At 27.8% G+C, this 16994-nt stretch overlaps 1 protein-coding gene across 3 annotated transcripts in view; it reads left to right on the top strand.

Annotated features, from left to right (window-relative positions):
- The window catches only part of Kdm5 (Lysine demethylase 5), a 111505-nt gene that overhangs the window by 54923 nt on the left and 39588 nt on the right, over positions 1-16994 (top strand). For all 3 annotated transcript variants that reach the window (XM_067263293.1, XM_067263292.1, XM_067263291.1), the window contains 9 exons: positions 443-601; positions 2945-3064; positions 7227-7382; positions 8455-8547; positions 8751-8839; positions 14443-14605; positions 15964-16083; positions 16553-16747; positions 16837-16951. In XM_067263293.1, the coding sequence (XP_067119394.1) occupies positions 443-601; positions 2945-3064; positions 7227-7382; positions 8455-8547; positions 8751-8839; positions 14443-14605; positions 15964-16083; positions 16553-16747; positions 16837-16951 (1210 nt within the window). The remainder of the gene's footprint in view (positions 1-442; positions 602-2944; positions 3065-7226; positions 7383-8454; positions 8548-8750; positions 8840-14442; positions 14606-15963; positions 16084-16552; positions 16748-16836; positions 16952-16994) is intronic.

The following is a 16994-nucleotide window of genomic DNA, read 5'->3' as shown; positions in this document are numbered from 1 at the left end:
TAAAATATAATTTGTCTAATAATCATTGATATTAAAACTTTTTAAGGACATTTTTTAACTTTATGACAAATATTAAAATTTTTTTAAGCGACTAAATTAAGAAATAACGATCTAGTTAATAATAAATTAAATGATAAAATATTTTGGGATTATTGCTGACTATGTAGTTTAAATTATCTAAATTTTCATTATTAATTCTTTAACTTAATCAATTTTTTAGTAAAATTCCTTAAATTATTTTAGCTAGGGAAGTTTCATTGTTTTGATTTGTTAACTTATAAATGAAATATGTAACATAAAAATAAGTTAAATGATTGTTTTTAAAATTTTTACCTTACATTTACATCATATTTTACCTAATTAATTAATGTAAAATTCTGGTTAAAAATTTATTAAATATATTTTAAATGAATTATTTTGTAAAAGTATATAATTTTTTTAGATAGATCAAATTGTTTGTCATACTTGTGGTCGAGGAGATGCTGAAGAAAGTATGTTACTTTGTGATGGGTGTGATGATAGTTATCATACATTTTGTCTTGTACCTCCACTTAATGAAATTCCAAAGGGAGATTGGAGATGTCCAAAATGTGTTGCTGAGGTAATAAATAGTAAATTTTCCTTTTCAAATTATATTAAAAAAACTTCTGTATGAAAATATATTTATTTGATAATGTAAGACAGAGTAAATAAAAATTGAATAAATTCTATTGGAAATAATAATTTAAAAATAATGATTGATCTATAGTTGACAAAAGATTAATATTTGATCTATCCTTTGTCAAAAGACAGATTATCCAGTTAATAGGAAGACATTATTTATTTGCAAATGATTAAAGAAATCATCACAGGATGTAAATTGAATAAAGTAAAATGTTACTTTGGAAGTAGCAAGTAGGCACAACAAAAAAAAAACAAACATATATTCTTTTTTATTGCTGTTAATATTAATTATTTTTAATGTTTATCCTGATTATGTGACTTTTCAAAAATAAATAGTTTAAAACAAGAAACTATAGAAGAATTGTAAATCTGAAATGCAGCAGGTTTCAGTATCAAAAGTGAAATACATGATACAACACATAACAAGAAATACATTTATGCTGTTTATTGTAGAACTCATGTATTTTGAATTAGAAGATTCTTGAATTTAAAATACTAATTATGAATAGAATATGACAGTTTTTATTTACTTGTAGAACTCTGTGATTAAGATTAAGAAAATAAAGGTGTGACTTGTATTTTTTAATTGAAATAAAAATTTAAGTAAGAAAAGCAAATATTTCTTAATTTTCCTTATATTCAAAATTTATTATTATTTACTTAGAAACTTGCTAGAAATGATGACTTAAAACTTATATTGAGATCATTGCTTTATATTGCAGTTGGTCTCTGATACTTCTTCCATGGCGCTGATCTAGCAAGATTCAAAACTATTTGTCTATTTGAAAATTTATTTTCTTAATCTCGTAAATCATTTAAAAAAATTGTCATTAAATTTATAAATTGTAATTTTAAATGTGATTTACAATTTTGTATTTTAATTTAAATAGAAATATATTTTATTTTATAAAATTAAATATTTATAATTACTTAACTTAGTTTTCTTAACTTGTGGTAATGAATACAAAAAAAGACTTACATAGAAGTTTTTTGGTATAAATTATTTAATGTAGATTTTGTCAGTGTGATTATTTTCATGGTGGTGATGACACATTTTAAAATATAAATGTTTATTGATGTTTATATTCTTAAATTCAGCAACTTTTTTTTAGCTAATACAGGGTATGGCAGGGAAGCGGGATGTTTTCAGAATAATTGTATACAGTTATTTGTTTATGAAAATAAAATTTTAATTTTTTCAATAGAAACAGAAATATATGCCAATTAATAATGTAAAAAAAAATAAAAACAAAGGAAAAAGAGCCCAATAAATTTGAAAAATGGCATTCATCTTTGTCAATGCATTCCTGTAGTTTTGTGGAGAAGTTGACTATTGCTTGCTGAACTAATGCTTGTATAGGTGATTAGGTCTAAATGTGTAAAGTTCTTCAAACTTATCTTTCTGACAGCTGTAGAGTGTGAGCAAGTTTTATTGTTGAACAATGAGGGCTAATCTCCACAGCTTGTCTCACTAGTTTAATGTTTTCACAAGTCTAAACAGTTTGTTCACTTCCATAAGTTTTCCTTGGCAGTGCTGAACCTGTCGTCGGTTTGATCCACTTCAGAATAGTGTTCAGGCTCAAAATTCTGTCATGACATCCGACATTATAAAATGAGTTTGAAACTTCTACTGAGTGAGCATCACTGAATCATCACTTTGAAAAAAATGTTTCAACAATAAGTACTATGTACAGTGCTCCATCACTCCATTGTTACTGAGAAATGGCATTAACTGACAAGTGATACACAACCATCATGGTGATTTGCAACCCAAGAGGATGTTATATTCAATCTAAGTCATTTATCCTTGCCGGATCCTGGTGAGCTTCTTCAAAAGGCCACAGAAATGCAATGACAAAGATGGATGTCATTTGGATGACATTATTTTTCAAACCTAATATGTCCTTTTTTCTTTATTTTTTTTATACATTATTAAATGGCATGCATTTCTGTTTTCTATTCGAAAAATAATTTTTTTTCATAAACAAATAACTGTAAGACTATTCTGAAAAACCCAACTTCCTTGCCAGAATATCAATTATGATTTAAGATTTAGTCATTTGAAGTAAAATTTTTTTTAAAGATCTCTAATGATTTAAGTAATTTTCTTATATTATAATTTTAAATAAATTATTGATATAGGAATGTATTATTTGCTTTAATAAAATCATTTTTTAGAATTTCAAATATCTTGATATTTAAATATTAAATCTTTTTATGTGTAGATCTTGTGATTTGTAATTAAGTGAAAATTAAATTTATTGTGTTATGATAATTACAGGAAGTTAGAAAACCTCAGGAGGCATTTGGATTTGAGCAGGCTCAACGTGAATATACACTTCAAGAATTTGGTGAAATGGCTGATAAATTCAAATCAAATTATTTCAATATGGCTGTTCATGTATGTGTTTCTATATTAATAATATAATTATTAATTTTAAATAGTCATTAATCATCATTGTGTTAAAAAAATTTGTTTATAAACAATTTTAGAATATTTTTGTTTTTCAAAGATCATGTCATTATTTTAAAAACTTATAATTTTTAAAAAAATCTTTGTTCAGATCATTCTTAAGACTTTTTAACATAAATGGGCTGAATGAAAAGCAATGGCAACACTGTTGTTGAAAGAATAGAACATTTGTAATACTATCTGGTGGCATAATGCACATTTAACATTTGAAACCTCCAATCACCCTTCCTGGACATTTTAATCACTAGACTAAACAATAGAATTAAAATTAATAGATTTATTAAACAACGCAACATTAAAAAAGTTACAGATTACAACTCAGAGACCCCTTTATACATAAAGAAAAACACATTCAACTTACCAGTAAAATTAAAAATAGAACTACAGATATAATAGATCAAAATTCCAAAATAAATGAAATTATCAAATTATTTTTGTTAAATAATTACTCCAAAACCATCTAATTAAAATAGCTAGGTAGATTAGCTAATAGAACACCAAACATAGTCCAAAACATTAGTTCACCAGCAAAATCTGTAAGGTTCCTTATGTCAAAAATTTTTTGGAAAAGATCCAAAATAAATTCAAACAGTTTAATATAGTAGAGAAGATTGTTTGTACAAGCTGGTTGACTGCAAAAACGTATGTAATCTTTCTTAAAACAGCTCTTACTTTGGTAACTGTAATCTTGTTTATAACATTGTATATATTCATAATATTTACTTCACAGTTAAATTCACTAAGCAACAGTTTTTAATTTCTGTTGCTATTTGTACAGAAAACATAATATAATGTCTTTGAAAAAGCTCAAAAATGAAGTCATCCACACATCAGCAACACAATAGAATGAATCTTTTAGTATGTATAAAAATGTAATTTTGAACTACAGTCATACCTCGGTACTCGAACGTTTCGGAGCCCGAACAAATCGGTACTCGACCAAAAATTTCGAAAAAAAAATGCCCCTGTTCCCGAACAAAATTTTGGTACTCGAACGGGAAAGCCCGCCAAGTCGACGCCAACGCCACGGCGGCGGCATCAGTTACGAGACAGTCCAGTTAGGCCTAAATTTATTTAAATTATTTAATTAAAATTCCAATTATTAAATTTAGCAAGAGATGGCGCTTAACGCCTAACTCTAGTACCAAATTATCTTAAATTATTAATATTACTATAGCCATTTGCTAGCCCGATAATACGGCAGTTGTTGGTCTTTACGAGACAGTCATTGTTTGGCATGCACATTAACTTACGCTGTGCTATATTTTTTGAATTAGCATCCTTTTCTTTTGATTTATTAGCCCTTAAACATGGGTCCCAAGAAGAATAAAAGTGAAAGTGGTCAAGTGAAAAGGAAAACAGTGAGAACAACAATCGAACTGAAAAAAGAAATCATTGCTAAACATGAAAATGGAGTGCGTGTTTCGGATCTTGCTGTCAAATATTCTATGGTTAAGTCGACGATATCGACTATTTTAAAGAATAAAGAAACAATAAAAAACATACTAGCGAATCAACTGGGGATTGGAACGCATTAATCTATTTTACATTATTTGTAATGGGAAAAAATGATTTGGAGTTCGAACATATTGGTACTCGAACCTCTTTCTGGAACGGATTATGTTCGAATACCAAGGTACCACTGTATTTTAATCATAAACCCAAATTTTTGTAACAAAAAACTGCTTGTATTTTTGTAGATGCCTGTAAAACCCACCATATTGTAACAAGTATGGCTGAAGAGGGACAGACATCAGGTCTGAAATGCATACCGTTATCATAATAAATCTGTGTGATTACTCTGACAATGTCATAGCATGTGATACGTCCTTCGTACAGCCAAAACTTAGTGCTCATAGTTTCATATTGTAACATAAGGATAAAAAGCAATTCACTAACCAACACAATTAACACTTTACACTGAAAGATCAAAAGTTTATGGGATAGGAAGCTAATAATAAGTTGGTTCACCTCTAGCTCTTAGAAGTGCTTGCACATGTAATGATATGGAGTCAACAACCTGCTAGATCCATTCTGCAGGGATAGCTTTCCCCAAATCCTGCATTCTAGACCATAATCCTGTTGTATTGGATGAGGGTGGATTCATTTATCATAAGCTGGTTTCCATTGTGTCTCATAAATGCTCCAAAGGGTTCATATTGAGGAGCTTAGGAGCAAAATCATGGTGGTAGTCTGTAGAGAGTTCTTCCAACCATCTACTGGAAACCAAAGATGGTTATTCCATTTTCCTGTTGAAATACTCCATCGTCATCAGTGAACCTTACCAATCACACTGCTGATGTGAGCTCTGCTCTTCAATGGCACATGGTAAACCCATTTGTAGATTTATGTGCATGGAAATGCTATTGATGAGATATACATGGTACACTCCTGATACTGTAGAACTGGAAAACCAAATTTGTGTGTGATCTCTAAAATTGGATGATAAACAATACTGTTGGATCAAAATTTAGTTAGCATATGGTTGCAACATAAAGAACTGTTGGGGAGATATGGTAGTGGCAAATTCCCTATAACAATTGCACAATGAGTGAACCTCTTGTCATGGTCAAGAAAATGCAGAGGACAATCATTTGTACTGGAATCACATTTGAGAAGAATAGGTGAAACTTATGCAGTCTTTGTGCTGATAGGCAATAAATAAAGATTTTAGCTCCAGTTCAAATCAGTGATTTTGGCATATATTTCATTATGATATATGATGTTTTCAATGTGATTGGTCCTGCATCAACTTACTATAGTTCAAATGTAGTATAAGCACATCAGTATGCTACAGAAAATTTTCAGTTAGACTGGTTTCAAGTGATGATGATGCATTTCTTTGTTAAATCATTTGTCATAGATAAAATATAGGCACAGACTTATGAGCCAAAACCGAAGTTCCAATCAAATGAATGGATCACTAGGATTCAGGATTTAAAAAATATTGACAGGAATCCTGTAGAATGAAAGCTATTCTGATTGTCATGTGATTCTCAAGAAACTATCAGTAGATGCTTTTCTGAGAATCACTTACATCAACATTAAGAAGAAAGCAGTCATTATTTTCTAGATGCAATCTACCATCTCTTTGTACAACAATGCTCAATATCTTATAGAATCCAGTGAAAGAACATCTGGAACAGTTCATTGGATAACAGGAAGCATCTACCTTTCTCCTCAGACATGAATCCTTGTTATTATGACTCCTTTTCTACAATCAAGGAATTATACAAGTACATTATTTTCTATGTATGGCTGCAGTATTTCATGCAGCCATACATAGAATATAATATACATACATTGTACATGATCTGTCACAGCGGTAAATGAAAAAAGGAATTTCAAATATAATCTGCTATCTCAAAGATTTGGAATCTGTGTGATAACAAATTCTATCACAGTGTTTCATCTAGCTGGTGTGAGTATATTCAGGGGCAGGAAGCATAATTTCATGGCTAAATAATAATTTTGTTTGTATTATAAATGTTCCATGACTTTTCACTCAGCTTATGTATATATAATTATCTTATCATCCAAATTATCTTACATGACTTCCCAAACAATTTATAAATAAAAAGCATTCAGTATTGTGTTATGCAATGTGTTTAATCAGTCATATTAATTCATTTATCTGTATATTGATTTTATTTTCAAAACATAGTAAATAACAATATATTGCTTATTTCAAATTGTTAGGTGAATATTTTTAACTGATTATTTAAATCATGAGCTGACCAAGTTTAAATCATAATCATTACATTTAACATGTTTTAATTACTCTATTCTAAATCTTTCAACTGTCAGATGATAAAATGATGAAGTTAAGATGTTACTTAACTTCACAAACAAGAAAAACTCCAAATTAAACAAAGTATTCTATGCTTTCCTGGAGTAAATACAAAGATAGAAATAGATAAGCTTATGATATGTTACTTTAACTTTATAAAGTTACATCAGAAATATTTGGTTGTTATTTTATGGATTTGGTTTGTATTAATTTAAATTTTCAAGTTATTTTATTCTGTGTACTTTAGTTTTTAATCAAATAAACAAACAAAATTGAACTTATTCTTAATATATTTTATAGATGGTTCCTCCTTCAGTTGTTGAAAAAGAATTTTGGCGCATTGTGAATGCTGTTGATGAAGATGTAACAGTTGAATATGGAGCTGATTTACATACTATGGAACATGGTTCTGGTTTTCCAACAAAGAATACTAAAAGCTTAGTTTATGGAGATGAGGTAAATATGTTAGTTTTTTATTTGTACTGGTTAATTAAGCATTAATCTTTGTATTAATTTAAATTTTCAAGTTATTTTATTCATTAAGTTAATTATCATTAAGCATTAAGATTTACTTAATGCTTAATTATCATTTCAAATTATTGATTTTGTTTTATTATTTTTTCATTTTAATCTAAGGAAGAAAACTATAATTATGTAACAAAACAGTGAAAACAATAATAAAGAAAACAAAAATAGTGGAATTATAATTTTTCATATTAAAATTTACAAAAGTTGTATATAGGTATTCCCTGCTTTTGTTTTACACTACTTTGCTTTTATGAAAGAACACCATTAGATTTTTGCATAACATATAAAGAATCTCTGATTCTAAAGGATAGAAACCAACATTGCATAAATGAATACAGAAACAATTAGCTTTATTTTGCTGTAGTACACATTCAAAATGATTGCTTTTAGCAGCAATGCAAAAGTGTAAGCATTTGAAAGTGACATTATGGGTGGAATGTAGCAAATCTGCCATCATCATCATCATACAAGTCTCTTGTAGAACAGAGATTTCAGGTAATCACCTCTGCTAAGATTTCAGTATATCCATTAGTGTCAATGTTTATATGTTTATTTTATCTACAGTTGAATATTCATTTTTGCATTGTTATCCTTGTTTATCTTTATATTTTTGCAAAAAAAAAAAAAAATTAAAGATATTTGGGTTTTTTTTCTACTTTACAAAGTAATAATGAAAAACAAAAATTACTATAGAAAATATTTTACAGAATGCTTGAAAAAAAGATTTATTCAAAAAATTATTGGAGGATACATTATGCATTGAAAAATACAAGTTTTGATTCATGTTTTTGTTTTTCAAAAATTTTTCTTTAAAAATGTTTCCAGTCTTCTTAAAATAGATATTTCATGAATATTTCCAAAAATGTTCTTGATATGTCTGTGTAAATGATAAAAAGTGTTAATTGTAATAACATTTAATATTTTTATTTTAGTTTTATAAATTTTCAATGAAGCTTTAATAAATTTTAATAGAAATAATAAATTATTATTTTAAATTTAGGATTATGTTAATTCTGGTTGGAATCTAAACAATTTACCAATATTAGAAGGGTCAGTTTTAAGACACATTAATGCAGATATTTCAGGAATGAAGGTAAGATGATAATTTTTATAATAACATTAAGTTTTTTATAATGATATTCACTTGTTATTATCACTGTGTGCTTTTTAGTATACATTGTGATCTAAATTTTATTTAGATTTTCAGTCAGTAAATATTAGCAATACTGTACTTTTCTTTTTTTTCTAATAAAATGAAAGTGTAATGATTACAAAAATAAATTATCTTATTTTCAGATTCCTTGGACATACGTAGGAATGTGTTTTGCAACATTTTGCTGGCATAATGAAGATCATTGGAGCTATTCAATCAACTACTTACATTGGTACATTAGCTTTAAATTATAGTGATTTGTAAACAATGAAGAATGTAAATAATAATAATAATAATAATTCAGATATGAATTTATTTTGAAGATTTGACTGATATTTATCTATATTAACATTTTTATGTAGACATTAATTTGTATGTTTGTTTAAATATGAAAAAAGTGATTATTTGTTTATAATACTATATTTTCGTTTTTATAAAATTTTGGAATGAAATGATATAAAAATTACCTATATACAGGGTTCCTACACACCTGGAAAGTCAGGGATTTTCATTAGTTTCAGAAAAAGTCATGGAAAGTCAGGGAATTTCTCCTTAACTGCCTTGTTGATTTCGTTTGCTGAATATGGCTGACCAAGCGTAGCCATCTGCAGGCGGCAAGAAGTAATGCTGCAATCTTTAATAAGAAAATATACCAGAATCTGTTTTGAATCTGAAATGGCTCTTTTCACTGTTCTGAAGCCATATAAGGCATGGGCGTGGGCAAATGCGGCTCTTGCTGAAAGTGTTAATTTCTGTTTTTTATTAATATTTTTACAATTTTATTTTTATAATTTTGTGAAAATATGTTTATTAAAAAAATTCATTATTTGTTTTATACAGTCAAACCTGTTTTTATGCGGTGGATAGGGACCACATTAAAAAAAACGCATAAAAAAAATCTCACAAAACTTCACGAATGGCTGTAAATAATAGTTTTCGCGACACAATTAAAAAAATTTTTTTATGCGGTCAACAGGGACTGCATAAAAAAAGTCTCACATAGAAAATAACTCAAAACCGTACGAAATAGAATTTATTGACAACAGATGTCAGCACTTGACTGCATCGTCTGGTCTATCGTCTGTTTTACATATTTTTGTCCAGGTGGTGTTTTGTTGACTTAAAAAGTAAATTATTTCATTTTTCGCATATTCATGCAATAATATTACTATAATAAGTGCATTTATGCTATAATAAGTTTATTTAGCTATAATAAGTCAACGTAAGACATGACGAATCGCACGAGACTAGTCGCCAACTATACTGCACAAATTAAAAATTTGCATTAAAAAAATCGCACATAAAAAGAGCGCATAAAAACAGGTTTGACTGTATTATATAATAAAATCGCGCACCTTACCATACTATCCACCACGACAGTACAGAACTGTGGCTCCCATGCATTTTGCAAAACCTACATTGCAGCTCCCACTGAACTCTTGTTTGCTCACCCCTGCCATATAATTTTACAGTTGTGGATTAATAACAGGATAAACTACTATTATGTAATAGTGTTTAATTTTTAATTTTAATAATTCAGCGATTATAAAAAGATGAATTTGTTAATTAGAATAAAAAATAACTAATTAAAAATTAGTTTATAAACTTTTAAAACTTGAAATCGTAATTTATTAGATTGTTTACTTCAAAATAGCTAAATAGATTAGTAAAAATCCGTAATTTGTTTTTTATGTTTAAAACATTACTATACAACATAAAAAATTATAAATAGCTAGCTACCTGACATTAACAGTAAAATGCTGGCGCCGACTAGTAGTTTTTTACATTTGTTGTTACGACTTTCCTTGAAAAGAACTGTACTGCAAGTGTATTTTTCCCCCTCTCCTGTTAATTTCTGCAACTTCAATACATAGTTTAATAATTAGTTTAACAGCAATGATGTTGGGTAACAAATATTCACCGATTTTTGGCAAATTTAGGCATCATACTTGTAATAGATATACTGTAGTTATCGTTTTGAAAATCAACTAGGTAATCCGATAGTTTAACCAATGTTAACTTGCTTATAATTAATTATAAATTTAAAAAGCTGGTAAATTTTTAAAAAATTAATTAAATTAATCAAATTTATTTTAATTTTTTAGTATCTTTTGTGCGAAACAACAACAAAACAATTTTTATAGTTATGTTGCAAAAGAAAAAGATTTGTAGTTACGATTCGCGCTGAACTTCTATATTTTATTAACATATAATTGTAATTTCGTTTGATGTTTATTTCTGTACACTCAAACCTGTTTTTGTGCGGTATATGAAAATTTCAATCAAATTGGAACATAATTGACTTCTGTAAAATTTTTTAAAACTCTATTAGATGTTTTCTATGACATCAGCAAGTTTTTTTCATTTTTTATTCAGTAAAATTTTTTTCTCTTACCTTTTTTTCGGTCCCCTCGTATTTTAATAGCATAAAAATCAGAAATATTGTGTTAAATGTAGACTGCAGGTGTGAAATTTCACGCCTTGTTAAATGAAAGAATAACACTTCCTGCAGCTATATTGATCAAATAAAAGTATTTTTTAACGATTACTTTTAAGTTTTTATGTAGTTTTTCTGTAAAACCACTTTTTGGGAGGGTGTTTATTTTGAGGGAATGATTTCCCAGCAAATTTTTTTAATGTTAGATTTGTATTTAAGTGGAAATAATTAATATAAAAAATAAAACTTTTAGAGGATTTTTTTTTAAATACATTTTCTTTTATGTGGTCCCTATCCACCACACAAAAACAGGTTTGAATGTATTTATTTTATTTAAATTCTATACATTTTAAGAATCCTAATTTTCGTAATACTATGACGTCATAGGAATACAAGTCTCACTAAAATAGAAAAACGTAAAAAAATTAAATTATTAGATGAAAAAAAGGAATGAATAAAAACTTTTTTATAGAAACTTGAGAAATAGTCAAGACAGTGCAGCTCTCAAGATCGATCATTTGGATTGGAGTTGGATTTTCCATTGTTTGAAAAGACAATGAATACGTCTGTGAACTCCGATTCTTCGATTGGCATAAGTAAATCGGAGAATCCATTAGATCCCCATCATAAAGCGTGGGTGACAGTCCGAAACCAATTCAGGGAACGATCGAGGGATAGGAAAGTGATAAAAGCTGATGACTCAGACACGAGGCTGTCGAGAGTCATCTCTTCCATAGCCATTGCCACCAATCACCTCCAGTCATTTGCCTTTTCCTCCCACTTTATCTCCACTATTTCTCTGCTGCTGCTACCTTTTCCTTCCACAAATTAACAGTTGCCTTTCAAAAGGAGGACTTTTCTAACTCAGGAAAAACTCGAGTGATTTACGTTAGTGCTAGACATCAAACAGAAATCAAATGAACTTTCCTTTTCGGACCGTTCGCTGAAAATTGCTCCGGATTCCACTACTGCCACTATGAACTTAAGACGAGAAACGAAGACAACTTTATTATAAAAATATGCTTACAATATAGCTAAATGGGTTAAATGGTAAAGAGGTGTCTTCATCCATTTGTACCATGTTTCCCAGATACTTATTAGTCCCTCAACTTTCCTGACGTTGGGAGAATTAACTTTATCCTCTTTATTTTCCCAAAGGGAAAGAGTCGTCATATCTCACAAGCGAAACGCGAAGTTTCAAATCTTATGTTCTAATTGACGTTTGAAATTATGTTAAACCTGAGGAAGGCTATTTAAGATTTCCGAAAACATCAGTTCATTTATTAAAATTTGCTATAAAAGTGAGAAAGATGGTTTGTGATATGATTTGCAATAATTATAAGATTTGTAATTAAGGGTTAAAATAGATAAATTTTGTCTGCATTCTTAAGAAAATTTTATGCAAAGACAAAATTTAATGCGAAATTAAATAAATAAATAAAAATTATTAAAAATAATTATTAAAACTCTGGCCTTTACACTGAAACCAAAATCAAAATGGCGGCAACGAAACATTTTTTTTCTTTTAATGAGTTGCCAATTCAGCTAATTTTTTGCTAGATTTAGTGGATTTGTTAGAGAAGCTATAGTAAAAACTTACACCTATCCCTCTTTATATACAATCTATTTTTACGCCATTTTGAAATAATGTGGTTGACAAAAGAAAACTATTTCTTTTTTTACATGATCGATTTTTTTATGAGGGAAAAAATGCTTTATTTGAAAATTTTTAAATTTAACTTTTTGTTAAAATTATGTTGCTGTTTAAAAAAAGTTACTCTTTTTGTTGAAAGATTTTAAAATTATGTGTTTCTAAGTCAAGAGTTCATTTTAAGTACACTACAGTACTGTTTGTATATCAAAGAATACTGTTTGTTGATTTTATGCTATCTTGTATTTACTAGATTTACATACAAATAATATTGATAAATGATGATAAAATAAAAAGCTCGTGTTTCATTTGTAAATTGCTTATGTTTTCATTACATTGAAGTTGTGGATTCTATCATACATTTTTCTACAGGATGTATGCATACTGTATTTTTTTAATGTGGCAGTCTTTGAAACATACAACTAAGCAAAAAGAGGGATAGATATACTCGATGTTCGCAGTAAATAAAATGCTGTTTTATTATGTCGATATTCCACACCGTAAGAAATGTGAATGTCAGGGAATTTGGACAAAGTTGGTCAGGGAAAATCAGGGAATTCAAAACAAAAATTTGAGTAGGAACCCTGTGTATATAAAGAACAAAAAATAAGAAACATATATTTTTTTAAATATATTGGGTTGTTTGGAAAGTAATTTCGTTTTTTTATTACTAGAGGAATTAGATGTATTTTTACTAGTTAATTTGATTTTAAACCGCATTTTCATTATATACTTCGACAGCTGACATTTTACATCAAATATGGAAAATCGAAAGCATCATTTTCGGTATATTTTGCTTTTTTATAACTAAAAAACTAAAATGCTGTTCAAACAAGAAAAAAATTGTGGTACATGTTTGGAGAAGATGTGTTGAGAGAAAGACAGTGCCAATACTGGTTTACAAAATTGCGTTCTGGCAATTTTAATATCGAAGATACATCACATTCTGGATGGCCATTTGAAGCCAATGAAAACAAAATAAAGGTACTGATTGAAGCAATCTGTCGTATAACAACACGTGAAATCACTAAGATTAAATCTGTTAAATTGAACCGTTTATTATGACTTAAAACGAATTGGTTTAGTTTCAAAGCTCGATATATGGGTTATACATGTTATTAACAAGAGATGCTCTCTATGGTTGGATTTTAAAGAATTTTTTTTTGAGCTTTTACCAGACAATTTAACAATTGATTTGAAAGTGTACTACCATCGAGTAAACAAATTGAGTAATATCATCAAACAGAAAAGGCCAGAATTGATCAACAAACAAAGTGTAGTGTTTTACCATGATAATGCCAAATTTCACACAAGTTTGGTAACTCATCAGAAACTGTTATAGCTTAGAAAGGATGTGTTATCACACCAACCATATTCGCCAGATCGGGCACACTCAGATTATTACTTGTTCCGGTCTATACAAATTTTTTTTTAACTTAAGACATTTACTTGAAATGACAATGTCAAAAATCACTTGGATCAGTTTTTTGTAAACAAAGATCAAAATTTTTATGAATGTGAAATCATGCTACTACCAGAAACAATGACAACAGGTATTTGACCAAAATGGTCAATATATAATTCAATAAAATATTTATTTATTATAAGAATATTGCATTTATATTTCTATGGAAGAAATGAAATTACTTTCTGAACAACCGAATATATAAATTAGTAATTCTCCTTGTTATATCTGTAATTATTATGTATTTGTTGTTATATAAATCTGCAAAAATATTAATTTTAGGGGTGAACCAAAAACTTGGTATGGTGTACCAGGAGATAAAGCTGAAGCCTTTGAAGATTCAATGAGATCAGCAGCTCCTGAATTATTTCGTTCACAACCAGATTTATTGCATCAGTTAGTAACTATAATGAATCCAAACATTCTTATGTCAGCTGGTGTTCCAGTATGTTATTTTTTTTCGATTATTCATAGAATTAGTGAATACTATAAAATTTAATTTAATAATATAATAGAATCCTAATATTTTGAGGTAACTGATCAGAAAATATAACATGTAAAAGCATACTTAACATAAGCATTCAACTGTTTCTTTTAAAGAACCGAGTATTGGCTCATTAATTGTTAATGACTAATTTAGGTTAAGAATTCAAACATTACTTAGATAATGGTAGGTAGTTTAAATTTAGTTAAATTTATTAGTTTTTATATTTAATTCCCCCATAACCTATGAGGTTTTCATTGCAAAATGACAAAATTAGTATTTACATGAATTGTTCTGATAGTCTCTGAAAAAGCATTACTATAATATAAATTTAAATATTTGAATAACTGATATTCCTGATAAGTTACAAAATAATAATGTAAAAGTTATCAAAAATTAGTATTAGATGTATATTTACACCTTATTGATTGTATATCTTTACATTCAACAAATAAATAGAAAAAAGAAAAAGTACTCATAAAAATGTCTGTTTTTCATTTAAAGTTTTGATCTGTATGTATAAACTGTGTTCAGTTTTAATTGTGAAAGAATTGATAGATTGTTGAGGGAAAATTTTAAAACATTAGTATTAATACTAAATAACAAATTAATACAATATATATAATTTTGATGGATAAGTATTAAAGATAAACTCAATTAATTTGAGATTAATGTGAAATATATTGAAAGTAGATATTTTATCACTTTATAATAAATGAAAAAGATATAATCTGTTAACAGAATTTATGAAATATTTAAATATACAATTTTATTTTATCTGCTGTAATTTTCTATTATCTTTATTCTTTCAAGTTTGTTTTTAACCATCAAGTATTTTTGATATAACAATCTAATTAATTCAGTGGTGTTTTATGATTTTAAATGTTCTCAAGTAGTCAACTTTAACAATTAGTGTGTTTAAACTTTGGTTCTAACTAATGAAACAATGCTAGTTAAGTATGTTTTTATAATTTATAGAATTTAGTATTTTAAAATTCATACATTTGTGGATTTCTAGTGCTAATTGTAATTTTATATATGTTTACAAGAGAATTTTCAAAGTGTAATCAGTTAAACATTTCTTAGTTTAATTAGTAGAGAATTGCTAAAATAAATTTTAGTGAATAAAATTTTAATAAAATAAGTTATATTTTAAATGTTTTAATTATATCTTTAGACATAAATTCTATTAATATGATGATATTGTGTTCCGGGCCAATGAAAAATTATGATTATTGGATATTCTGAAATAATATTTTTATAAATAATGAACAAAAAACATATTTATATTTAATTCTCAGACAGATAATTTTTTTCAGATCTATAGAACCAATCAACATGCTGGAGAGTTTGTAATAACTTTTCCCAGGTCATATCATGCCGGGTTTAATCAGGGTTATAACTTTGCTGAAGCTGTTAATTTTGCACCAGCTGATTGGGTTTGTATAATTATTCATTTTTTGTTTTTTCTCTTTGTAATGGCTCATTCCCAAAACAAGTTCTGTCCATTTTGCAAAGATTTTGGGAGAGTAGAAAAAAATTATGACGAGAAATGTATTTGTGTTCTGGGCTGTGCGCTTGTAAATTGTTCTTCATATTATATAGGTGTGTTGATTGTAAATACGAAATCTAGACTTTGCAGGGAATATATTATTGAGATCTAATTTGTTCTAATTAAGATTGAAACTTTTAAGTTCATGGACTGAACTTGATTTGGAACAAAATAGATTTTTGTTTTGCATTAAGTGGAAACTGAAATATTAGATTGAAATCTGTTTTAAAATAATTGCAACTTGTAAATGAAATATTCTAAATTCAGTCTGCTGTGCCAGCTATCATAAAATCTTTTAATTTAATATGATATAAACTAAAAAAAGTGTTTAAAAAAACTTTTTTTTTATTTAATAGTTACCAATTGGAAGAGTGTGTATTTCACATTACAGTATGCTTCATCGGTTTTGTGTGTTTTCACATGATGAATTGGTATGCAAAATGGCAGCAGATCCAGAAAGATTGGATATTAGTCTTGCTGCTGCAACTTATCAAGATATGTTAAAAATGGTTGAAACTGAAAGAGAGTATAGAAAGTCTCTTCTTGAATGGGTAAAAATATATAAAATTTTCTAAAAAATTATATTCTAAAAGCGAACTTTTAATTTTAATAATAAATTTTGACATATTTAACATGTTAGGGTGTCACCGAAGCTGAGAGAGAAGCATTTGAATTATTACCCGATGATGAAAGACAATGTGATTACTGTAAAACTACTTGCTTTTTATCTGCAGTTACTTGTAACTGTAATAGTAGTAAGTTGAAAATTAGATTTCTTGTTTAAATAAATTTTGAATT

This window comes from Centruroides vittatus, unplaced genomic scaffold, assembly GCF_030686945.1.
Source record: "Centruroides vittatus isolate TY-2023 unplaced genomic scaffold, ASM3068694v2 contig_1758, whole genome shotgun sequence".
Lineage (NCBI taxonomy): Eukaryota > Metazoa > Arthropoda > Arachnida > Scorpiones > Buthidae > Centruroides > Centruroides vittatus.
Note: the sequence above shows the minus strand (reverse complement) of the source record. Positions and strands in the feature narration are given on the sequence as shown.